Source organism: Salmo salar, chromosome ssa10 (genome assembly GCF_905237065.1).
Source record: "Salmo salar chromosome ssa10, Ssal_v3.1, whole genome shotgun sequence".
Classification (NCBI taxonomy): domain Eukaryota; kingdom Metazoa; phylum Chordata; class Actinopteri; order Salmoniformes; family Salmonidae; genus Salmo; species Salmo salar.
Window position 1 is genome coordinate 25,270,319 of NC_059451.1, and position 27,258 is coordinate 25,297,576.

The 27,258-nt window shown below is 43.8% G+C and overlaps 1 protein-coding gene across 1 annotated transcript in view; it reads left to right on the forward strand.

The window, feature by feature from the left end:
- The window catches only part of gpc5b (glypican 5b), a 74,892-nt gene that overhangs the window by 31,088 nt on the left and 16,546 nt on the right, over positions 1 to 27,258 (forward strand). The window contains exon 7 of the mRNA XM_014216570.2: positions 17,593 to 17,713. Coding sequence (XP_014072045.1) covers positions 17,593 to 17,713 — 121 coding nt within the window. The remainder of the gene's footprint in view (positions 1 to 17,592; positions 17,714 to 27,258) is intronic.

A 27,258-nucleotide genomic window follows, 5' to 3' on the forward strand; every position in this document is an offset into this window, starting at 1 on the left:
CCCTGACACCCAAAAGTACTATTTTAATTTTGAAGGCTTAGCAGTACAGGAAAAGGGTCCAATTCACGCACTTGTCAAGAGAACATCCCTAGTCATCCCTACTGCCTGATCTGGCGGACTCACTAAACACAAAAGGAGTGTGCCCCTGGCTATCCATTCATTAAAATAACAACAAAATGGTTTGCTTAACATAAGGAATGTGAAATTATGTACTTTTACTTTTCATACTTAAGTATGTTTAGCAATGACATTTACTTTTGATACCTAAGTATATTTAAAACCAAATACTTTTAGACTTTTACTCAAGTAATATTTTGCTGGGTGACTTTCACTTTTAGTCCTTTTCTATTAAGTTATCTTTACTTTTACTCTGTGTTATTGTCCCAGCCAGCCAGGCAGATAGGATGACACCAGAAAAATGGTTTAAGAATGTCCAATGGGGTCAAGTGTCTCCGTATGGGTTTAATAGGGAACTGTTTTTGTCTGATGAACCCAAAAGGAAATAGCGAGGTTTGGCCAGTGAATGAGGTTGCTGTTGTGACGATGTATTGAATGATTTGCTTCCCGGCTCTCCGTTGTCATATTGTGTGCTGTGGCAGACATTCCACAGTAATTGAGTCCTCAATCACCACTGGTTGTGTTCCCACAGGGAGGCTGGGGCCAGGGTGGGTCCTGACAGAGTCAGGGCTGAGGTGACTTACTGCTCACTGCCTCTGTGGTTGTTGTTTTTGTTGTTGATGATGCCATCCTTGCTGCATCACTGGCAGCTGACTTTAATCAAACGGTCTTCACATGGTCCTCATGGCTGAGTCCTCTTGCATTGTGTGTCTGTGTTAGTGTGTTTGGTTTGGGGGGATGAAAGCACACAGAGGGACATAACCGTAATCAACCGAGAGCTTCATAGCTCTGTACATGTTCTCTTACATACATGCATAATTCTAGACCACATAGGTCATTGGTCAGATTCCAGATTAGTGGTAATTGTGAAATAGTTTGCGTGCCCACATGCACATACTTCCACTGAAACCCTGTCCCGCACCTCCTCACCTTCTGTATTTACTCTCATCAGGTTCATGGCCGTCACCTTTGACCTTGATCATGGGGATGAAATGTGGATGTCAGGATCAGTTTCCTGTCTGTTTCCTTCTCCCTTATTCAGCCTACAGAGCAGCACCCTAGCAGAAAAGCTGGAATAACAGAGGCTTGGGGAGCACAAAGAGGGTAAACAGTAGTAACCTAGTGACGCCACCATGGAAGCGAAGTTCTCCCAGTCACCAAAGCCTGACAAAAGACAGGTATTTGTCTCAGGTTTCAGAGTTGTTTCCCCTCTCTCTCTTGACATATGATGCTATGTAGTGTTAGAGTCATCTCACATGCATTAATTAGTCTTAACTGACATAAATGTGAGAGTATGCTGTTACAGTGCCAAGTGAAAGTCTACACACCCCTTACACAGTCTTCACATTTTGCTGATGTTAAAATGAAATCCAAAAATTGATTAAATTGCATTTGTTTCCTGCCAATGTACACAACCTACTCCACATTTCCAAGGTGAAAGAAAAATTCTAGAACATTTTGATGTCTTGATTGCATGTCTTCACACCCCACAGTTAAGACTTGGTGGAAATGACTTTGGCAGCCATGTCAGCTGTGAATCATTTTGAATAAGAATCTACCAACTTTGCACAACTCTTACGGCAACATTTATGCATTGTTTTGTCAAAATTGCTCAAGCTCTGTAAATTTGGTTGAGATTCATTGATGGACAACAATATTCAAACCTTGTGTCTGATTTTCAAGCAAATTTAAGTCAGGAATGAGGCTGGCCCATTCAGGAATACTCAACACCTATTGCAAAGCCATTCTGGTATGTCTTTGGAATAAACATTTGTGTAATTGTCCCTCTGAAAAATACATTTCTATCCCAGGGTTCGGTATTCAGAAGACTGAGGCAGGGTTTCCTCTAACTTTTTATCCCGGCTTTGCTTCCTTCATATTTCTTTTGATCCTGACAAACTCGCCAGTCCCTGCCGGTGACAAGCATACCCATAACATGATGCTTCCACCACAATGCATGAAAATACAGAGGATCAACAACATTGCATTCACTCCACATTACTGGCATGCATGACAAAGTGAGAAGAATGAAGCCTGTGTTAAAAAATCCATTCCAAATAAACAATTCTGTTTGCAACAAGGCCGTTAAGTAATAGTGCTAGACAACATGGCAAATTAACATTTTGGCCTAAATGAAATACTACAGGCTTGGGTCAAATCCAATACAACACAACATACTGTAGAGTGAAACTCTCTGTATTTTCAAGTATTGTGGTGGCAGAATCATGTTATGGGTATGCTTGCCACTGGACATACGCAATCAAGACAAAATATTTTTTAGGAAAATGTTCTATAATTTTTCTTTCAGTTTAGATGTGGAGTAGGTTATGTAGATTGGTAGGGGAAGAAATCTAATTTATTCAGTTTTGAGCTTGAATTTTAAGGCAGAAAAATGTGAAGACTGTGCATGGGGTGTGTAGACTTTTGCTAGCGACTGTAAGTAGTAATCAATTAACCACATTTATTTTATAAATCCATTTATACATCAGTAGTTGTCACAAAGTGCTTTACAGATACCCAGGCTAAAACCCCAAAGAACAAGCAATGTAGATGCTGAAACAAAGTGTCTAGGAAAACCTCCTTAGGAAGGCAAGAACCTAGGAAGAAACCTGGAGGGGAACCAGGCTCCAAGGGGTGGCCAGTCCTCTTCTGGCTAGGCCGGGTGAATATTTTAAGTGTACTTGGTCATTAAGGCCAGATCGTTATTCAAGATGTTCAAATGTTCATTTTCATAACCGAACATTCAGAGGTCAAGACAGCAGGTCCAGATATATATATATATATATATATATATACTGCTCAAAAAAATAAAGGGAACACTTAAACAACACAATGTAACTCCAAGTCAATCACACTTCTGTGAAATCAAACTGTCCACTTAGGAAGCAACACTGATTGACAATAAATTTCACATGCTGTTGTGCAAATGGAATAGACAACAGGTGGAAATTATAGGCAATTAGCAAGACACCCCCAATAAAGGAGTGGTTCTGCAGGTGGACCACAGACCACTTCTCAGTTCCTATGCTTCCTGGCTGATGTTTTGGTTACTTTTGAATGCTGGCGGTGCTTTCACTCTAGTGGTAGCATGAGACAGAGTCTACAACCCACACAAGTGGCTCAGGTAGTGCAGCTCATCCAGGATGACACATCAATGCAAGCTGTGGCAAGAAGGTTTGCTGTGTCTGTCAGCGTAGTGTCCAGAGCATGGAGGTGCTACCAGGAGACAGACCAGTACATCAGGAGACGTGGAGGAGGCCGTAGGAGGGCAACAACCCAGCAGCAGGACCGCTACCTCCGCCTTTGTGCAAGGAGGAGCACTGCCAGAGCCCTGCAAAATGACCTCCAGCAGGCCACAAATGTGCATGTGTCTGCTCAAACGGTCAGAAACAGACTCCATGAGGGTGGTATGAGGGCCCGACGTCCACAGGTGGGGGTTGTGCTTACAGCCCAACACCGTGCAGGACGTTTGGCATTTGCCAGAGAACACCAAGATTGGCAAATTCGCCACTGGCGCCCTGTGCTCTTCACAGATGAAAGCAGGTTCACACTGAGCACATGTGACAGACGTGACAGAGTCTGGAGACGCCGTGGAGAACGTTCTGCTGCCTGCAACATCCTCCAGCATGACCGGTTTGGCGGTGGGTCAGTCATGGTGTGGGGTGGCATTTCTTTGGGGGGCCGCACAGCCCTCCATGTGCTCGCCAGAGGTAGCCTGACTGCCATTAGGTACCGAGATGAGATCCTCAGACCCCTTGTGAGACCATATGCTGGTGCAGCGACGCTCCCCATCCAACCTGACAGAGCTTGAGAGGATCTGTAGAGAAGAATGGGAGAAACTCCACAAATACAGGTGTGCCAAGCTTGTAGCGTCATACCCAAGAAGACTCAAAGCTGTAATCACTGCCAAAGGTGCTTCAACAAAGTACTTTGTAAAGGGTCTGAATACTTATGTAAATGTGATATTTCAGTTTTACATTTTTTATAAATGTATTAACATTTCTAAAAACATGTTTTTGCTTTGTCATTATGGGGTATTGTTTGTAGATTGACAAAGGAAAAAAACGAATTTAACCTCTCTAGGGTCGGCGGGACGAAATCGTCCCACCTACTCAACAGCCAGTTGAATCCCGTGGCGCGTTATTCAAATACCTTACAAATGCTATTACTTCAATTTCTCAAACATATGACTATTTTACACCATTTTAAAGACAAGACTCTCGTTAATCGAACCACACTGTCCGATTTCAAAAAGGCTTTACAATGAAAGCAAAACATTAGATTATGTCAGCAGAGTACCCAGCCAGAAATAATCAGACACCCATTTTTCAAGCTAGCATATAATGTCACATAAACCCAAACCACAGCTAAATGCAGCACTAACCTTTGATGATCTTCATCAGATGACAACCCTAGGACATTATGTTATACAATACAGGCATGTTTGGTTTAATCAAGTTCATATTTATATCAAAAACCAGCTTTTTACATTAGCATGTGACGTTCAGAACTAGCATACCCCCGCAAACTTCCGGTGAATTTACTAAATTACTCACGATAAACGTTCACAAAAAACATAACAATTATTTTAAGAATTATAGATTCAGAACTCCTCTATGCACTCGCTATGTCCGATTTTAAAATAGCTTTTCGGTGAAAGCACATTTTGCAATATTCTCAGTAGATAGCCCGGCATCACAGGGCTAGCTATTTAGACACCCAGCAAGTTTAGCACTCACCAAAATCAGATTTACTATAAGAAAAATGTTATTACCTTTGCTGTCTTCGTCAGAATGCACTCCCAGGACTTCTACTTCAATAACAAATGTTGGTTTGGTTCAAAATAATCCATAGTTATGTTCAAATATCCTCTGTTTTGTTCGTGCGTTCAAGACACTATCCGAATGGTAAAGAAGGGTGACGCGCACGACGCATTTCGTGACAACAAAAAATCTAAATATTCCATTACCGTACTTCGAAGCATGTCAACCGCTGTTTAAAATCAATTTTTATGCCATTTTTCTCGTAAAAAAGCGATAATATTCCGACCGGGAATCTGTGTTTAGGTTCAAAGACGAAAGAAAATAAAAACATGGGGTCGACTCGTGCACGCGCCTCAGCCCATTGTCCTCTGATAGAGCACTTGCCAAAAGCGCTAATGTTTTTCAGCCAGTGGCTGGAATTACATCATTCAGCTTTTTCCCGCCTTCTGAGAGCCTATGGGAGCCGTAGGAAGTGTCACGTTACAGCAAAGATCCTCAGTCTTCAATAAACAGAGTCAAGAAGCTCAAGGAATGGTCAGAGAGGGCACTTCCTGTACAGAATCTTCTCAGGTTTTTGCCTGCCATATGAGTTCTGTTATACTCACAGACACCATTCAAACAGTTTTAGAAACTTTAGGGTGTTTTCTATCCAAAGCCAATAATTATGTGCATATTCTAGTTTCTGGGCAGTAGTAATAACCAGATTAAATCGGGTAGGTTTTTTATCCGGCCGTGTAAATACTGCCCCCTACCCCCAACAGGTTAATCAATTTCAGAATAAGGCTGTAACGTAACAAAATGTGGAAAAGTTAAGGTCTGAATACTTTCCGAATGCACTGTCAATTAGTTAAAACAGAAACATTTTACATCTGGCTTGAAATTAATAAAGACATTTTCTCAACAGAGAAACATTTCCTCATGTGTGCCACCTATATCCCCCACCAATAGAATCCCCATATTTTAACGATGATAGCTTCTCCATCCTAAAGGGGGATATCAACCATTTCCAGGCACAGGGACATGTACTAGTCTGTGGCAACCTAAATGGTAAAACTGGACAAGTACCTGACACAGGGACAAACACCTACCTGGAGGTGACAGCATTTCCTCTCAAATATGCCCCCCTAGACACAACTATGACTTAACAACCAACAAAAACTGGTCACAACTCCTGCAGCTCTGTCGCATGCTGAGTCTGTACAGGTGGAGTCTGCTTAGGGGAGGACGGCTCATAATAATGTCTGGAACGGAGTAAATGGAATGGCATCAAAAACATAGAAACCATGTGTTTGATGTATTTGATACCAATCCACCTATTCCGCTTCAGCCATTGTCACAAGCCTGTCCTCCCCAATTAATTAAGGCTAGGTGTCCCGCTAGCGGGACAACTTCCGGTGAAACTGGGGGGCGCGCAATTCAAAGAAATAATCATAAAATTATGGATATTAAACATTTAGGTACATACAAGTGTCTTATATCGGTTAAAAGCTTAAATTCTTGTTAATCTAACTGCACTGTCCCATTTACAGTAGGCTTTACAGCGAAAGCATGTCATGCGATAGTTTGAGGACGGCACCCCACATCAAAATATTTTTCCACCGGCACAGGTTTCATAAATTCGCAAATAGCGATTAAATATTCACTTACCTTTTGAAAATCTTCCTCTGATTTGTCATCCAAAGGGTCCCAGCTACAACATGTAGTGTCTTCTGTTAGATAAAATCCTCTTTATATCCCAAGAAGTCTGTTTAGTTGGCGCCATCGATTTGAGTAATCCACTCGTTCAACATGCAGAGAAAGGAATCCAAAAAGCTACCGCTAAACTTTGTTAAAACAAGTCAAAATACATTTCTATTTAATCCTCTGATACCCTAAAATGCAATTAAACTATAATATTTCATACTTAAAGAAGTATGTTCAATAGGAAAACGATATTAGCAGGTGCGTGTCCTCATCGTTGCACGCGCATACACAAATTTCCAAGTCTGTCCCTGTACTAAAACTCATTATTCTTCCTTATTTTGGAAGAAACAAGCCTGAAATCTTGAACAAAGACTACTGACCCCCAGTGGAAGCCATAGGAATTGCATACTGGGAGATAGATAAAAATGTTCCCTATACGTTCCATTGGAAGAGCTCTCTCAACAACAAAAAAATCTGGTTGGTTTTTCTTTGGATTTTCTCCTACCATATCTATTGTGTGGGGATGTTTTTCATCGGCAGGGACTGAGAAACTGGTCAGAATTGAAGGAATGATGGATAGCGCTAAATACAGGGAAATTCTTGAGGGAGACCTGTTTCAGTCTTCCAGAGATTTGAGACTGGTTCACCTTCCAACAGGACAATGACCCTAAGCATACTGCTAAAGCAACATATGAGTGGTTTAAGGGGAAACATGTAAATGTCTTGGAATGGCCTAGTCAAAGCCCAGACCTCAATCCAATTGAGAATCTGTGGTATGACTTAAAGATTGCTGTACACCAGAGGAACCTATCCAACTTGAAGGAGCTGGAGCAGTTTTGCCTTGAGGAATGGGCAAAAATCCCAGTGGCTAGATGTGCCAAGCTTCTCGAGACATACCCCAAGAGACTTGCAGCTGTAATTGCTGCAAAAGGTGGCTATACAAAGTATTGACTTTGGGGGGGTGAATAGTTATGCACGCTTTTCAGGAAACACATAAGTTTTCAGTTTTTTTGTCTTATTTCTCATTTGTTTCACACACAAACAATATTTAGCATCTTCAAAGTGGTAGGCATGTTGTGTAAATCAAATGACACAAACCCCCCAAAAATCAATTTTAATTCCAGGTTGTAAGGCAACAAATAGGAAAAATGCCAAGGGGGTGAATACTTTCACTAGCCACTGTGTAAATCAACGAATTGGCAAGGGCACTAGAATAGTCTGCAGCACCTGACCTCACCTTACCAGAATCTGAAGTCAAATGTCTACTGTTTGTGGATGACCTGGTGCTTCTGTCCTCAACCAAGGAGGGCCTACAGCAGCACCTAGATCTTCTGCACAGATTCTGTCAGACCTGGGCCCTGACAGTACATCTCAGTAAGGGTTCCAAAAAAGGTCCAGTTGCCAGGACCACAAATACAAATTCCATCTACACACCGTTGCCCTAGAGCACACAAAAAAACTATACATACCTAAACATCAGCACCACAGGTAACTTCTACAAAGCTGTGAACAATCTGAGAGACAAGGCAAGGGCCTTCTACACCATGAAAAGGAACATACAATTTCACATGCCATTTAGGATCTGGCAAAAAATACTTGAATCATTGCCCTTTATGGTTGTGAAGTCTTGGGTCCGCTCACCAACCAAGAATTCACAAAATGGAATATACACCAAATTAAAAAACACGTAAAACACCAAATAATGCGTGCAGAGCAGAATTAGGCCGATACCCGCTAATGATCAAAATCCAGAAAAGAGCTGTTCAATTCTACGACCTAAAAGGAAGTGATTCCCAAACCTTCCATCACAAAGCTATCACTTACAGAGAGATGAACCTGGAGAAGAGTCCCCTAAGCAAGCTGTCCTGGGGCTCTGTGGGGTCTGTTTGTGTTTGTGAACAGAGCCCCAGGACAGCAACACAATTAGACCCAACCAAATCATGAGAAAACAAAAAGATAATTACTTGACACATTGGAAAGAATTTATAAAAAAACAGAAAAAATGAGAATGCTATTTGGCCTAAACAGAAAGTACACATTGGCACAATACCTGACCACTGTGACTGACCCAAAATTAAGGAAAGCTTTAACTATGTGTAGACTCAGTGAGCATAGCCATGCTATTGAGAAAGGCCACGATAGACAGACCTGGCTCTCAAGAGAAGACAAGCTATGTGCACACAAAATGAGGTGGAAACTGAGCTGCACTTCCTAACCTCCTGCCAAATGTATGACCAGACCCACAAAGAATTCGAAAATATATCACATTTTGATAAACTCCCATGTCTATTGGGTAAAATACCACAGTGTGCCATCACAGCAGCAAGATTTGTGACCTATTGCCACAAGAAAAGGGCAACCAGTGAAGAACAAACACCATTGTAAATGCAACCATATTTATGCTTATTTATTTTCCCTTTTGTACTTTAAATATTTGCACATCATTACAACACTGTATATAGCCATAATATGACATTTGAAATGTTTACTGTTTTTTATTGTTTATTTCCCTTTTGTTTATTATCTATAGTACCAGTCAAAAGTTTGGACACACCTCCTCATTCAAGGGTTTTTCTTTATTTTTACTATATTCTACATTGTAGAATAATAGTGAAGAAATCAAAACTATAAAATAACACATGGAATCATGTTGTAACCAAAAAAGTGTTAAACAAATCAAAATATATTTTATATTTGAGATTATTCAAGGTAACCACCCTTTGCCTTGATGACAACTTTGCAAAAACTGATACTGTATTTCACATGCTTTGGCAGTGATGCCAATAAAGACCTTTGAATTGAATTGAGAGAGAAAGAGAGGGGGGGGGCAGTAGTGATTTGTGATTCAATATTATCTAACATCCTGACACAGCGGATGGTCTTGTTCTTCGCTGTAGTCCATTAGAAGAGACATATATATTTCAGAGGAGGCTGCTAGGGGAGGACGGCTCATAATAATGGCTGCAATGGAATGGTATCCAACACACCAAACACGTGGTATCCATGTAGTTGATGCCATTCCATTTTCTCCATTCCAGCCTTTATTAAGACCGTCCTCCCCTCAGCAGCCTCCTCTGTTCTATTTAGATCACCCAGTCAGTCACGCAGACTGAGGCTTATCCCTGACGCTCCCTTGGGTCAGGGAAAAAGAGTCCTTAGTTAATTTCCCTGCGGTGGAGAAAGTAAATGCCAATTATGTTTTCTTAGTATTCTAAAGGAAGATCCAGTACTAATGACCCAAATGAGCTGTGAGGCTCAGGTCATTTGGGACATCTGAGGATGACTGATGTTAAAGAGGACACCATTAGTCAGAGAAGCTAAAGTGAAAGTGTTAACCCCCCTTTCTTCCCACTCACATACATACCACCCACATACACATTCACCCCCTCAGGAACAAGCAGTTTTCCTGATTGATGGACAGAGTCAAGTTGGTGCATTTTGAACATGGTAAATGCCAGGGCCTCCCCGCTCCTCGCTGCACATCCAGGTGTTCCCCCTGCCTGCCGTCTGTCATCAGGGATGTCAGGTACAGGGGTGAACTCTGACCCTCCAGGCCCCCCAATGGCCCCAGGCATCTCTGGCACGCAGTGTCTTCTGTTACATAACAACCTCATAAAACAGAAATCACAGGAGTAATTCAGCGGCGGCTTTTTCATCTAACTCTCCTCTTTGACCATAAAGAGTGCCATGTGCCTGGCTGCCTCACTAGACTGAGGTCTAGACCCAGGTTATAGCCAGATTCATCGTGGCCCTGGTTTTAAGTGGGAAGTCGTTGGCTGGCGGGTACAATTATTGTGATGCTGTCCAGTCCAGTGCTATGGAAGTAAAAACCACTGGTGTCCTGAGTGATGTTTCTCAGAACAGATCATTTCCGTCAACTAGCCAGGTGAAGTCAGTGGGTATGCGATGTAGCACCACGCCATCCCCTGTGTCTTTTTTAAATCAATTATAAAAAAATGTTTTGTACTTTTTACCCCTTTTTCATGATATCCAATTGGTAGTTTCAGTCTTGTCCCATCGCTGCAACTCCCGTACGGACTAGGGAGAGGCGAAGGTGGACAGCCGTGCGTCCTCCGAAACACAACCCTGCCAAGCCGCACTGCTTCTTGACTCAAAGCTCGCTTAACCCGGAAGGCAGTCGCACCAATGTGTCAGAGGAAACACAGTACAGCTGGCGACCGAAGTCAGCGTGCATGCGCCACTCGGGAGGCCCCATGCCCTGTCTCTGCTGCTCATTCCTGGCAGGGAAACTGGATCCTGGAGTTCAGCAGCACAGAGCTGATTTGTCTCTTAGCACTCGAGGTTACAGACACTATCGCTATGAGATGCAAGCTATTGAAAAACAAGACTAAACACTGAACCAAAGCACTTCATGAACACAGCAACAACAGCAACACAGAAAGCCTCACAGGCCAGAGCCAGACAACACAGAGCTCATAGCTGTGCTAGTTAATCAATCTCCTTTTTTCCCATGCTGCATCATCCCTCCGTTGCCACAAACTCCCTGTCACAAACACCCCAAGAGGGCGATGCTCTAAAATAAAATGTTTAATGTTTTGACAGAAAAAAAACAACAACCTCTGAAAGGTTAACTGCTCTTAAGCTATCCATCTTTGGCTTGGTTTTACTGCTCAATGTAGCAGACCGGCTGCACCCTTGTTATGGACTCTTGTTGTTCTCTCATATGTTTGGGAAAAGAATCCTCCTGAGTGAGACAGAAAAGTATGTTAATTACACTGCTGGATTCCAGCTGGATTTAGGACTGTGAGCGGCATGGCTCATAATTGCACATTGGCAGGCATTTAAAAAAAATCTGATTGCTGTCTGTAATAATTGAGTTTTTAATGGGAGATAATTATCGTCTGTTGGGTTGAGAGAGTTTCAGTACAATGTATTTGTGTGTCATCACTAAGAGCCTGGAGCAGATAATGAAACAGGATAAAAGTAATATGGTCTGTGGATTTGTGGCCTTCAGGGGAAAGCACAAAAAAATCCACTTAGGAAGCAACAATATAAGTGTATTCTCAGACACACCTGTCCGTAGACCTTTCAAATATATTTTGCATCTCAGATTATCTCTGAATTATTACCCAATGTTTCTGTCTGTGACTGTTTATGTTATTGCAAATTGGACTGGCCTAAATCAAGATAGAAGGCATACATTACTACTGGTAGTCGTCATAGGGGAGGGAGGGAGAGTGGTGTGGACCGTTACACATCACAGCAGTGCACTCAGCCAAGCCTCCCTCTTTGGCTCCCATGATCCTCGGCGTTGGAGGGGCTTTTGGGATGTGTCCCGTTACCGTGGCCACAGTCTATTTGTTTGTGTTTGGGGCGAGCACACAGTGGACTTCCATAGTGCTGGGCACACTGTGGTTTTGGGGTTGCTGGTTTGCATTTCAAATGCGTTTCACATCAGAGGAATGTACCTAAAGAGCACGGGCTGAGTCTCTATCTGTCAGCCCGCTTCTGACCACAACTCTGCGCCAGACCAGGGTCAGGCCACATCAGCTGGGCTACAAGACCAGACTAGAGCGGAGGCTCCAGGCTGTGGAGCTGGAGCAGAACTGTGTGGCCAGTACTGAGTGCTGAGTCACATACACCCTAGAATGTGCAACGGTATAATTTGATATGCTATGTGGTGTATAGGCTAATCATTTCCACCCAGTCCCTCTTAGCCGTACGGTTTTGCTCCGCATAGCTTTGAACAATAATGTCTTGTTTTTTAGGGCGTGAGTCGTTTTGAACTGCCACGGTATGACAGCCTCCGTTTCTTTGCGGTCTGTGTCTGCCCAGTCCTCCATTATGGCTCTATTAGGTTATGTGTTTCCTCAGCTGAGCAGACATACAGCTCTCTCTCTCTCTTTCTCTCTCTCTCTCGGCCAGGCTGACTCACTGAGCAAGCACTCTGTTCTACTTCATAGCCTGGAGGTTCACATGAGCTGGAGGGTCACCGAGTTTAAGGCCTTGCCCAACAGGAGAGAGGCTGGAGTTAGACTCTATGCAACACATAGCCAAGTGGTCACAGTGTCACTCTTTTTTCATATCCATCCCATACAGGGAGGCATCAGCTGATAATACCTCTGATCTGGACTGAACTGATTTGCTCTCTGTCTCCAGTTCAGGAGTTGGCATAATCAGTCGAATCAAGTTATTTGGATCTTGAATAAAAGCCAGGTTTGCCTAGTGAGTGGATAGCAGTAAGTGTAGCCTAGTGTGTAATCAAGGAATATAATATATATATATTATAAATTGCAGCTGGACCTATACCATAATGTATGTGTGTAGTTTTCAGAGGAGAGAGAAGAGATGTGTGGGAACGTCAGCTGGTCTTGGGGAGCCATTGGCTTTTTAGGGTAAACATTTGTCTCTGTGTCTCTTTATGGGCTGATTCATTTGATTGGTTAACAACTCAGATGCAAACAGATCCTGGCTAATTGACTTGGTCACTAATTACTGTGAGAAAACAGTCTCTCTCTCTCTCTAAGCTTTGTTCAGTATTCTCATTTTCACTACAGTATACTATATGTGTTTAGTATAGTCATTGTGCATAGTCATAGTCATTGTGCATAGTCATAGTCATTGTGCATAGTCATAGTCATTGTGAATAGTCATAGTCATTGTGCATAGTCATAGTCATTGTACTCTGTGTATGGTATTGGATTTTAGTGCAGTGGGTCAATACTTCAGTATAGTCGATATAATGAGCACACGATCATATTCATGATCATATTTACTCACATTGTGTGGTTGTTTTTTATTGAGTACATGTCCAGGCACATGCATAATATTCAGGATTCTCCCAATGTGATTCAGTGAGTGTGCATCACACAGAGATCCTATAAATTACTATGGTGTGCATGAGAACAATTGGCAGGATGTGTTAGAATAGAGTTGAACCAATCAGAGAGCCTGATTAAAGTCACATGTGCCCCTAATGGGCTCCCAGTGTAGTTGGTACCCATCCACAGACCTATGGGTCCGTCGTCAGCACCCAACCACCCACAGCAACCACAACAGAGAACATCTTCCCATCAACTCCCCCTGGCTTTGGAAACTAGTTAATGGAGGCCCTTTGTGGTGGTCTTTGTAGTTGATTGACCATTTGATGAATCCCTCATAATGACTATGAATATTCACAGCCCCCTAAAGATAAATAGAGACCAGAGAGAAATACAGTGTAATGGTTAAACATTATGTTAAGTATTGTGGCCATGTTGAGCAGTGACGGGAATAAATCCTCATTAACTAACTGGGTTCTGGGTCAGGCTATGATGCATGGTTTAGCTGCTATGTGTGTGTAAGTGTGTATGTGCGTGCGTGCGTGTGTCGTCATACTGCCTTGGATATAGAATTCATTATGTCCCCAAAGAAAATGAACAGTGGTAGTCCTACCCAGTAGCGGTGCATGGGTAAAATCACTGGGGACGCCAAGCCTCCCAAAATGCCATATTACATCCTACACTATATGGCACATGTATGTGGACACCTGCCCGTCGAACATCTCATTCCAAAATCAATATGGAGTTGGTCTCCCCTTTGCTACTATAACAGCCTCCACGTTTCTGGAAGTTTTTCCACTAGATGTTGGAATATTACTGCGGGGACTTGATCTCATTCAGCCGCAAGAGCATTAGTGAGGTTGGGCACTGACGTTGGGCGATTAGGCCTGGCTAGCTACATATTGAACTTCCACCCCCTCAGTCCAGGGGCACAATGTATGAATTTATTGTTGGATCAGAATCGCCGTTATAATCATTGGCCAGTATGGAGAATTAAGTAAAACCACAAGTCCAAATCCCTATCTCCATCCATGGCTAATTTAGGAAAGGGACAATTTTTGCTAGCTAGCTAGGCACCGGAGGACAACAACGTAACGAGATGCAACAATTCAAGTTCTTTCTGTCAATGACGTATTGCTCTCGATGTGATGTGATTGGAGGGAAGCCAAATCCAAACTGGCTTCCCTTGACACTTTTTTTTGGGTGCGCCAGGACGATTCACAGTTGATCTCACTCAGTGTAGCTCAACGCTGATTGGCTATTATTTTATACTTTTTTTATCAAGGGAGGCCAAATGCTCACTGGCTTCCCTTGCTTTCAACGATAGGGTCGGCAACAATGTCATACTCTCTTTGACCAGACAGCATCAGATAGATGACCTACACATACAGAGACAGAGGGGCGCTGTTTCCCTCGCTTGGATGCTTTCTCCGGTGAGTTACATTCAGCCTCTTGCAAATTGAAGGAACATTATGAAACAAGAATAGACAAAAGAGAAATTATTATATATATATATATATATATATATATATATATATATAATAATTTCTGTAAAATATATATATATATATATATATATATATATATATATATATATATATTTTACATTTTTGGGGAAGCCTGGCTTCCCTTGGTTTCCATGAATACGTACCAATGGTTCTACCTGCTATCTGTGGCTGCCTGTACTAGCTTGTTATTGAAGCAGCAGATAGGCCTACTATAATGAATTCTCCAGCAGTAGTTAGGCAGATAGACCCAGTGAGCCAGGGGTCAGAGTTCATCCTCGACACTGTGTGGAGGCTGGCTCAGATTGGATTAATTTATTTACAGTCACATGCGGCACGTCACTCCTGTGGCGCTTTCTGATTACCCCCAGTTTGATCCACCTCACACAAACATGCACCGTTAAACTGGTTGCAGGGACAGTGTTAATGCGGAACTGCTGATGTTATTACAACGTTAGCGTGCTTTGCCTGTGTTTCTCTCATTGTCATTCTCTGAGACTAGGCTGGATGCCCTGAGGGATTGCACATGTATATATACATATCTTCAGACCATCCACTGATAACACTGTTGTGACAGCAGTATTTTATATACTGAACATCAAAATTGAAAAATACATGTTTTTGAAAAATATGCCTTCACTTTCCTGGCAACACACTTGTAATGTTAACCCTGCAATGGATTTGTTTTCTACAGTGGTTGAGGTGAATTGACCTCACAATAGTGGTTCTCATGGAACACACTCACATTAGATGATCAACAATCCAATGGATCATCTCTCTGGAATGTCCATGTGTCTGTATCATGTCAGGTTCAGGGGTTATGTTATACATCATTGTTGTAGTCTGGGGGCTGCAGATGCAGCAGAGGGCATGTAGGTGTGGCCTCTGGAGCTCCATGATGCTCTTGGCTGGATTCGTTAGCCGTGAAACACCTGCACTTTGACATCTCGGACTGTTGCAGGAGGAATCTCTGTTACCTCCTAGCCCCAGAGTTCTCTCCAGTAAGGAAATCCCATGTGTGGCTCCAGGCTCGCTCTCTCTCCAATGTGTGTGAGTGCATGCATGCGTGGGTGGGTGTGTACCCGCATGATTGTGTATGAGTGTATTTTGTGTGTGTATTATGTGTTCTATATTTTGGGATTTGAGATTGTGGTGATGACTGTGTTCTCCTCCAAACTTCCTGGGGTAGCTCAGGGAGTTAGGGACCAGGGTCTGCTCTGTCAGAGCTGCTTCGCCCTACTTATCCATCCATCCAGCCATCCACCCACCTCTCTCTCTACAGAGGCTCTAATCTGTTCTGTGGAAAAAGCCTGTTCTGTGGTGCATTAGACCTTCACAGTCTGCCCCTGACCTTAGTCTCTCTCTCTCCCTCACTGTCTCTCTGTCAGTCTTTCTATTTTGTGGTTTTGAAAGCTATGTTTAAGCTTCTCAATAGATTTTTGAGATTGACCCCAGATGGCCTTCAATAGGACTCCAATAGGTCATCTAGGGTCAATCTAATTCAGTATCTTAACCAATTTAACATTTCATCTTTAACTTGACCTATTGATCAACTGAATTGCTGAGACAAGCAGATACAAAGGACTTTACTGTAACTACCGCTCACAATACCCTCTGATTAACTCAACCATTGTCCCTCCTCTACGGAGATGAGGTGGCACAAAAATATACATGAAAGAGAGAAATGGATAAGAGAGATGGAGAGAGAGAGAGATGCATCCCAGACTCTTCGATCACTATGGTTGACACTGTGTCCTTTGGTGTGTCTCATCTCACCCCCTCCTCGTCGTAATTAGTGGAATCACAAAAATGCACATGCATCATTACCGAGTCCTGCAGTGTGTCTGCATCTGACGTGTTTACCCTGACACTGGGCTGTAATGAGGAGGCTACTGGTCTCCTCCTATCCTCCCCTCCTCTCATTATTCCTGATAAACAGCCATCTGCCCTTTCCTCTCCTCTCCCATCGCTGGCTGTGAGGTCGCTCAATACCTGGATTTGCAGTCATGCCTCCTATTTTCACCAATCCGCTCCAGCTGTTTGACTTCCTAATGAATCATTTATGTCAGTGAGGAAGGCCGTCTAAACTCCATTGATCCCAGTGGCGGCCTGGCTGGGTCAGACAGCACAACTCACCACTCCAGGCCAGCTTCAAGGAAGAGCTGGGCTCTGAGGCTGAATCACACAGCTCAAATGCCCCGCAATTCTTATGATGAAAGAAAAATTGATGTTAAAAAGGGCATAGTTAATCACTTTATATCAGGCTAGGGCTCTCCAACCATGTTCCTGGAGCGCTACCAACCCCAGGTGTAACTATCCTGATTCACTTTATCAACCAGCTAATTATTAGAATCAGGTGTGCTAAATTAGGGTTGGAGTGAAAACCTACAAGATGATAGCTCTCCAGGACCAGGGTTGGAGAGCCCTGGGCTAGGGGAATGTCTGTCTGTCTGTCTGTCTGTCTGTCTGTCGGCAGGTTCAGGGGTGGGTGGGTGGACAGAGCTCACGACATGCAGACCATGGTGCTGAGAATAAATATTTGCCATTGTTATGAATGGCTAAGGAACTAAGCTATTCAGACACAAAATTGAAAAGGTTTACTCTGTCATTACATGTGCACTCCTTACACAAATACTTTAATGTGTTACTTTCATCAACAATATATCAATATTCACAAGTCATTGTGCTACAGAAACGGTTTGTATTAAACTCCATTCTCTCTCCTCTCTCTTCCCTCCTCAGTTATGTGGGCCGTGTTGTGGGGAATGGCCTTCAGGCCCAGAAAAACAATCCAGAGATTAAGGTCCGCAGCATTGACCCCATCCTAGTGGCAGCTAGAGACAAACTAGAACAATTCAATCAGGTACGTCTCATTGCCACTGTTCCTTCTTCACTTAAATCTGACTGTAAATATGACCACTGATGACACCAACATGTCAGTCACATACTATTCTGACACATCCTTTCCACTTAGTTGCTGTTCCCACCAATTATGGTAAATGGCCTAGATTTGTGTGTTTTATTGCTTGGCGTTCAGTACAAACCATGCCATTGGAGTGGATTCAGACGTCGGTCTCTGGAGGCCTGAGAGGGAGGAACAGCCAGCCAGCTAGCTCACAGACATGTGCATATGCCAGACAAATCTGACTAAACTGTCCTGGTGTACCCATCACAGATACTTAGATAGTAAATCAGTCCCTCTACTGCTCAGGCATTCACTGGGACATTCACTATGAGAATGGAACACATTCACTGGGCCATTCACTGTGAGAATGGAACACATTCACTGGGACATTCACTATGAGAATGGAACACATTCACTGGGACATTCACTATGAGAATGGAACACAATAACCCACTGATGCATCGTAGATAAAGGAGCTCAATGCAAAGCATCATGGAGGAGGAGCCTGCGGGGTCAGCGAGGCAGGAAGGATGGGTCACACAGTGTACTGTATGTTTTATATTCTAATCCTGTCTGGTCCCAGCCTCCTCCTCTCCTCCCCCCTCCCCTAGTGTATGTGTGTGTGGTAATTGGTGGTGTCTTGGAGGACTTGAGCAAACAGCCCTGTCCCTCTGATAGATGCGAACCCAGTGCTCTTAATGGCTGGGTGCCCACGGATGTGCCAGCGATTTCACAGCTGGGGAAATCTGGCCCCCGGCAATGGGAGGACAGACATTGCCTAGGAGTTGCAGTATGTCGGTTTCATAATTCGTTTTCAGGCCATCGCCTTCTGTCACTCCCTACACCTCCAAGTCTAAGAGCTCAAATAATGATGTTTTAGCTAGCTACTGGCACTTTAGGCCAAGATAAGATGCCAGGTGTTTGCTTAGAACTGGAGGTGGGTCCTTCAATCTACTGCCTCATTCCGCACATACCCGGTAGACACACTTACAGACTAAGAGTGCGTCTTTTTTGAGGTCTTCAACCTCAGGAATGGTGCAATTCAACAGGTCAGCAGATTCAGAGGAGACGCATTGAAGTCAGACTTTTGTCATGTAAATGTTGTTTAACCTGAACGTTCCTTCAACGAGAAGCCAAAGCTAATTTTCCCCCCAGACTCTCCTGAGAGGCTTTGTGCAGACTGCAGAGTCAGAGACGCTGAGGGAACAGTCCCTCCCTGCCTGGCTGGGCTGCTAGGAGCTCTGTTCCGACCTTTGTGGAGCTGAAAGGCTACTAGGCCCGCTGAGTCCTGTTGTGCTGTGGTGGTCTCACCCCCACACTCCACCCACTGTCTCTCTCTGTCACTCTCACTCTCTGCTACTATATTTCTCTGTCTACTCTATCAGTTTTTCAGTTTCTCTCTTTAGCTGTTGTCTGGTCTTTCACACAGAGTTCTGGTGTTGTCTTGCTTTGCTAGAAGTGTCCTAACAGTGTGTGCCCAAAATAAGCTATCTTCATCTAAAATGGGTCAGTGCTATACAGATTCATATTTTAATCTTTAGCCAACTTTATTCAGTCATAATTACAATTTTCTGGTTGAGACCATTGTTTATATATGTTATCTGGAGCCAGTTTGAAGCAGAGTATGCCCTGTAAAGCCATCAGATCAGACTGTTTTCCATGCTTGGTGTGAGAGTGAGGATTTCCCCTGTTATCACCCCAGCCCAATGCAATAAGCGATCATATCGGCTGTTAAAAATGGGATTATTGGTGGCCAAGCCATTGTTCCAGCTGTTTCTGGTAGGGGATCGAGGAGAGAGGAGAGGCACACAGATCATCTGGCCCTCTGGGAGCCATTTCACTTCTGTCTCTTATTACTCCATTAAAAGCAGACGTGGCTGAGTTAGTTTCTGTGGGCCTGGCCCGAACAGAGCAGCCTGTCGGTTCAAAGCAGCCAGAGGCTGGGAAAGTCTATCAGAGAGGTGGGGAGGGGAGTAGAAACCTGAGGAGTCAATGTAAGCACTTTGGGGTGGCTAAGAGCTCAATGTGAGAAAGAACAGGGATTTACAAGATTACATGTGTTTTATGGCCACTCTACCTAAGGGGAGAGAGAATGTTCACAACGTTCACAGCCATATTGTCAGTGTGCTTGTTTTTCTAACCCTGACTGGGACCTTGCTCACCTCTATAACGAACATCTCACATGTAAGAGATAAGATTTAGGTTGTTAGACTTATCCCAGTGTGTGATTTTGTACCAATGGTCATTTGAAAGGGAGGAATCTTCAGCCCCAAATAATGATTTCATTTGATTTCCTGAGGAAGGCATTAATCTTTATTTTTGGAGTTTATTTCAAATTTCCTCCACTGTGAAATAATAGAAAATCCTCACTGGATTTCAGAAAGCCTGGCTTTATTTGCTGTGATAGCTGCTCTGGTGAGGTTGAGGCTGAGGCCCGATCTGGCTGACATTGCTTTGGTTTCCTTTCAACCCAGTCTGATCCAGAAAGTTTTGACTATTACAGGAAATACACTATAGCTTTTCACAACATTGCAACATCGGTCTTAAAATATTATATTGGCCTAGCAATGTGTCTATCACAGTACAGTGTAAGATCCTGAGATGACAACATGTAGAGAGAGAGAGAGAGAGAGAGAGAGAGAGAGAGAGAGAGAGAGAGAGAAAGGATGAGAGAGAGCTTAGCAAAACAGAGCAGAAAAAATGATGTAGTTGTAATCTGTTCTTGTCTGTTTATCCCAGTTGTTCGGTCATTTAATCATGTGGAATTAGCATCATGGAAAAGCATCCTCAGCAAAATGAGGTTGAGGCTCAATACTTTTTTCCTCTATGATAATTTATCCAATATGTCATGTTTTGCCTGTTTTAAATGTTACTTCAATACCCATGAGCCTTGACTAGCACCATAGGAGAACCGGCCACCACACACGCTCACACAAGTACATTAAGGTATAAGAAACTCTCCCACTGCTAGGTTTGTTCAGTCCCTCTAGGATGGTTGTAAAGAGAGCTTGTTCTGTCATTCTTCATGAAAAGACTAACAGAGGTTTCAATGAGCTAACACTGTTTTTTATGAATAGCATCAATCCTGCAAAAAAGCTCATTAAGAAGCAATCACAGACACAGGAAGTCAATTCATGGCACTGTAAAGGCTTAATGTTCTCCTGACACACACACACATATGTGTATGATCACACATGCAGGCTCTCTCACTCTCTCACACACACTTTCAGGGGTTTCTGGTACCTACGAGGATAGTAACACACACACACACACACACACACACACACACACACACACACACACACACACACACACACACACACACACACACACACACACACACACACACACACACAACGAGGGCAATTAAGGGCAAGGAGAGTGGGATTGGGATGCTGTCATGCAATTAAACATGAAACATTATAATACAATGTGGGCCCCCCAATTAGCACAGTGGTCTAAGGCACTGCATCACAGTGCTAGCTGTGCCACTAGAGATCCTGGTTCAAGTCCAGGCTCTGTTACAGAAGGCCGCGACCAGGAGACCCATGGGGAGGTGCACAATTGGCCCAGCGTCGTCCGGGTTAGGGGAGGGTGTCACGTCCTGACCAGTAAAAGGGGTTGTTTGTTATTGTAGTTTGGTCAGGGGGTGTTTGTTTAGTGTGTTTCGGGGTTTTTGGTTGATGTTCTATGTTTTCTATTTCTATGTGTTTTTTCTAGTTTTTGGAACGACCTCCAATTAGAGGCAGCTGGTTGTTGTTGCCTCTAATTGGAGGCCATAATTAAGTGGGTTAGTTTTCTCTTGTGTTTGTGGGTGGTTGTTTCCGTGTATAGCCTGAGCACCTTACAGGACTGTTTTTCGTCGTTTGTTTTGTATGAGTATTTTTTCCTTTCTTTAATAAATAAGAAGATGAGCAATTTAACCGCTGCATATTTGTCCGATGATTTCTCCTCTTCAGACGACAAACTTTATGACAGAACCACCCACCATAAGAGGACCAAGCAGCGGAGGAAGGAGCAACAGAGGAGCTATTTAGAGTGGGAAGAAATAATGGATGGAAAAGGACCATGGCACCAGGTTGGGGAGTACCGGCGCCCAAAGGAGGAGCTGGAGGCAGCAAAGGCTGAGCGTCAGAGGTACGAGGCATTATATCCTCCATTTCAGGAGGTGAGGAGGCAGCCCCCAAACATTTTTTGGGGGGGCACACGGGGAGTTGGAGTAAGTCAGGCAATAGGCCTGAACCAACTCCTCGTGCTTATTATGGGGAGCGTTTGGCGTTTGACAGCACCGCGCTATGCGGAAGTGTGCACGGTCTCGCCCATCCCCACACACCAGGCCTTTAGTGCGCCTGCCCAGTCCAGTACGTCCTGTTCCTGCTCCTCGCACTAGCCCTGTGGTGCGTGTCACTAGTCTGGCGCCTCCAAAGCCAGCCCCACGCATCAGGCCTTCAGTGCGTAGTCCCCGTCCAGAGCTTCCGGCGACAGTTCCCCGTCCAGAGCTTCCGACGACAGTTCCCCGTCCAGAGCTTCCGGCGACAGTTCCCCATCCAGAGCTTCCGGCGACAGTTCCCCGTCCAGAGCTTCCAGCGACAGTGCCCCGTCCAGAGCTTCCGGCGACAGTGCCCCGTCCAGAGCTTCCGGCGACAGTGCCACGTCTAGAGCTTCCGGCGACAGTGCCCGTCTAGAGCTTCTGGCGACTGTTCCCCGTCCAGTGCTTCCGGCGACGTCCTACAGTCCGGAGCCGACAGAGACGGTCCACAGTCCGGAGCCGGCAGAGACGGCCCACAGTCCAGAGCCGGCAGAGACGGCCCACAGTCCGGAGCCGGCAGAGACGGCCCACAGTCCGGAGCCGGCAGAGACGGCCCACAGTCCGGAGCCCTCCAGAGACGGCCCACAGTCCGGAGCCCTCCAGCGACGCGCCTCAGCCCGAGGTCTCCAGCGACGCGCCTCAGCCCGAGGTCTCCAGCGACGCGCCTCAGCCCGAGGTCTCCAGCGACGCGCCTCAGCCCGAGGTCTCCAGCGACGCACCTTAGCCCAGAGCCTTCAGCAGTGGTCTACAGCCATGAGCCTTCAAGGGGGGTGGGCATTTTAGGATGGGGACTAAAGCCGGAGCCTGAGCCACCTCTGTAGTTGGAGGATTGGGGAGGGGGGGGTGTAGCACGGGAGCCGTCGGTGACGGTAGCCACCCTCCCTTCCCTCCCTTTAAGTTTGGGGTTAATTTTTGTGGGGTTTTTGTGTTTCGGTGCATCCGGGGTCTGCACCTTTGGGGGGTACTGTCACGACCAGTAAAAGTGGTTGTTTGTTATTGTAGTTTGGTCAGGGCGTGGCAGGGGGTGTTTGTTTAGTGTGTTTCGGGGTTTTTGGTTGATGTTCTATGTTTTCTATTTCTATGTGGTTTTCTAGTTTTTCTATTTCTATGTTGGGGTTTTAGAACGACCTCCAATTAGAAGCAGCTGGTTGTAGTTTCCTCTAATTGGAGGCCATATTTAAGTGGGTTAGTTTTCTCTTGTGTTTGTGGGTGATTGTTTCCGTGTATAGTCTGAGCACCTTACAGGACTGTTTTTCGTCGTTTGTTTTGTATGAGTATTTTTTCCTTTCTTTAATAAATAAAAAGATGAGCAATTTAACCGCTGCATATTGGTCCGATGATTTCTCCTCTTCATACAACGAACTTTATGACAGAGGGTCTGGCCGACAGGGATGTCCTTGTCCCATCGCGCTCTAGTGACTCCTGTGGCGGGCTGGGCGCATGCACGCTGACATGGTCGCCAGGTGTACGGTGTTTCCTCCGACACATTGGTGTGGCTGGCTACCGGGCTAAGCGGGCATTGTGTCAAGAAGCAGTGCGGCTTGGTTGGGTCGTGTTTCGGAGGACTCTCGACTCTCCCGAGTCCGTACGGGAGTTGCAGCGATGGGACAAGACTAACTACCAATTGGGGAGAAAAAGGGGTAAAATAAAAAATAAATAAAACATGTAACATAAGAATACAACCAGAAGAGGAGGAACTGGAGAGAGGAAGATTTGGAGAAAGAAAACATTAAACTACAGAAAAAGAGAGCACAAATTAAGGGACAAAGAGAAATATACATGTAATAGAAAAGTGAAGAATAAATAGGTAAAGCTAGGTGTGATTGGATTAAGAATTTGAAGGCCTATATCATTGCAATTACACAAGTGTTTGTCAGTCAGTGGGAGAGGTGTCATATGGTGGGACAATAGTATAGAACGAATCAAGTATCTGATGTGGCCTAGTATATGAACAGTGGTATCTGAGCTGTTGCCATGCTGGTATATATGTTTTTCATTGTCTCTGGGTTACTGTGTGGCTTGTTGAATAGATGTTCAGACTGCCTGAGGAGATCCAGTGTTTTTTTTCCATCTTGCTTTTAATCCAAGTCTTTTGTGTTTCCCAGACCTTTTCAAGGACTCTATAAGAAAGTACAATATGCTCACATTTGAGATTTTCTGTGTGGTTCCTAACAGAGCAATGCAATTAAATGTACTGTTAAAAAAAGACAATCACCTGGAACATGACAGTCAGTGAAAAAATTCATGTAGCCACATAGGTAGAGGCCAATCAGTCGCAGCTACGTTGCCATGGTTCCTCTCTTACACAACATTTAATTGGTTTAATGCCATTGATAATAGGAGAGCCCTCTGAGTTGATTAGGCCAACGTCACAGCCGGGGACATTTTAATTTTCTTTTTTTCAACTCCTTCACTTCTTGCCCTTATGATCCGCAAACTAGCTATCTCTCCACACACCGTTAACTGCAGCCAATTACTTTTCTCCGTGAACTCATGAATAAGGCTATTAAATTAGACTTTTCATTTGTGGAAATGTAATTATGTTACGCAAGGTTAATGTGCAGACGAGGGGGCAGGGAGGACCAGGGTTTAATTTGGTACACAATGAAGGACAAATATTTTACATCTACTTGAATACTTTGAGATACATGAATTGGCCCCTAATCACTTAACTTATGTGTGATGTAATTATCAATCAGTAAGATTGGACCTTGAGTTATTGCAGGGTTTCCCAAACTCTGTCCTGGGGCCACCCCTGGGTGCACGATTTTTAACAAATAACTACACCGCATCATCAAGCTTTGATTATTTGAATCAGCTGTGTAGTGCTAGAAAGAAAAAAAAACGTGCACCCAGGAGGGGCCCCAGGACCGAGTTTGAGAAACCCTGAGTTAGTGGACTGTAGACCATGGGAAATGGGAAATGCAAAGCACTCTTATGAAATCAGCCTACTGTGCAGTATGTGATTCCAAACTATTATTTCTATTGAACCAACAGCATTCGTTTTTAGTTTTAATGCATATCAGATTGGAGTCCCTAGTCTGTTGGTGACATTTGGGCAGTGCAAAAAAGTGTTGTGCTGTCTCCCCAAGGGCAGCAAAATCATCTGCTCTTCTGCTATAGTAACAGCCCTAAAGGGCAGCAAAATCATCTGCTCTTCTGCTATAGTAACAGCCCCAAGGGCAACAACATCATCTGCTCTTCTGCTATAGTAACAGCCCCAAGGGCAACAAAATCATCTGCTCTTCTGCTATAGTAACAGCCCCAAGGGCAACAAAATCATCTGCTCTTCTGCTATAGTAACAGCCTCAATGGCAGAAACATCATCTGCTCTTCTGCTATAGTAACAGCCCCAAGGGCAACAACATCAATAGTGAGCCCTTTTTCCTATAGAATATATACTGAACAAAAATATAAACGCAACAATTTCAAAGATTTTACTGAGTTACAGTTCATAAAAGGAAATCAGTCATTTAAAATAAATTCATTAGGTCCTAATCTATGGATTTCACATGACTTGGCAGGGGTGCACCCACTGGGGAGCCAGGCTCAACAAATTAGAATGAGTTTTTCCCCACAGACAGAAATACTCCTCAGTACTCCCACCCCCCTCAGACAATCCCGCAGGTGAAGAAGCCTGTTGTGGAGGTCCTGGGCTGGCTTGGTTACATGTGAGGCTGGTTGGACGTACTGCCAAATTCTCTGAAACTATTTCCCTACCATAAGGCAGCTTATGGTAGAGAAATAAACATTACATTCCCTGGCAACAGCTCTGGTGAACATTCTTGCAGTCAGCATGCCAATTGCACGCTCACTCAAAACATGAGACATCTGTGGCGTTGTGTGACAACAATGCACATTTTAAAGTGCCTTTTATTGTCCCCAGCACAAGGTGAACCTGTGTAATGATCATGCTGTTTCTTGCTATGCCACACCTATCAGGTGGATGGATTATCTTGGCAAAGGAGAAATGCTCACTAACAGGGATGTAAACAAATTTGTGCCCAAAATTTGAGAGAAACAAGCTTTTTGTGCATATGGAACATTTATGAGATGAAACATGGGACCAAAACTTTACATGTTGCGTTTTATATTTTTGTTCAGTATAGTACTATTGATGCTTCTTCAACCAATACATTCTTGCATGTTGGTATGGAAGATCCGATAATCATTGTGTTTTCACCCTAACCCAAAACATTGCTGAGATAGGTACATGATAGGCCTATCTGACTGATATGATTATGATGGTCATAATGCTTCTTGACAGTGTCATAAATTGTATTTCCTTAGTCCAAGTAAAGTGACACAGGATGGTCAGAATTGTAAGGGCTGTTGGGAGAGAGAGTAGACCAAGGCGCAGCGGAGTTAGTGTTCATCATGATTTTAATTACAACAAAAGAGAACACTACACAAAAACAAGAAAACTGACAGCAAACAGTCCTGTCAGGTGCAAAACACTCAACAGAAACAATTACCCACAAAACCCAAAGGAAAAACATGCTCCTTATGTGTGACTCCCAATCAGCAACAACGAGCTTCAGCTGTGCCTGATTGGGAGCCACACACGGCCCAAAACAAAGAAATACAAAAACATAGAGAAAGGAACATAGAACGCCCACCCAATGTAACACCCTGGCCTAACCAAAATAAAGAACAAAAAAAAACCTCTCTATGGCCAGGGCGTTACAAGAATGCTTCTTGGCAGTGTCATAAAGTGTGTTTTCTACAAGTTATTTAAAATATGATGAAAAAAATGACTGTAAAGGATTTAAGAAACAAACTTTTAAATGAAAGGAGACTTCTTGACAGGGAAAACTCATTTGAATAAATGTGGATTTTGACACTAATGTAGGTGTCATAACCAGCCATAAAATAATGCAATATGTCACAACAGGTGTAAATATATCGGTTATGACAGGGTTATGACATGTTATGACACTGGGTGTCAAGTAAAATGTTACCCACTTGTCAGATGAACCAACATTTGGAACAGTGCACGCTAGCTCTAGTTGTTTATCGTCACATTTTGTTCAACACGAAACCCCTCATTTTGTTTTCGTAACGTTGATCTGTGTTGTCTGCAAAAGCGAATCTTCCCATTCAGAGGACAAGTGTATTTTTCATACTTTATTAATTTGTGTCAAATGCATTGTTCGTAAGATCACATTATGCAGACAAGCACAGTGTTCTGTTG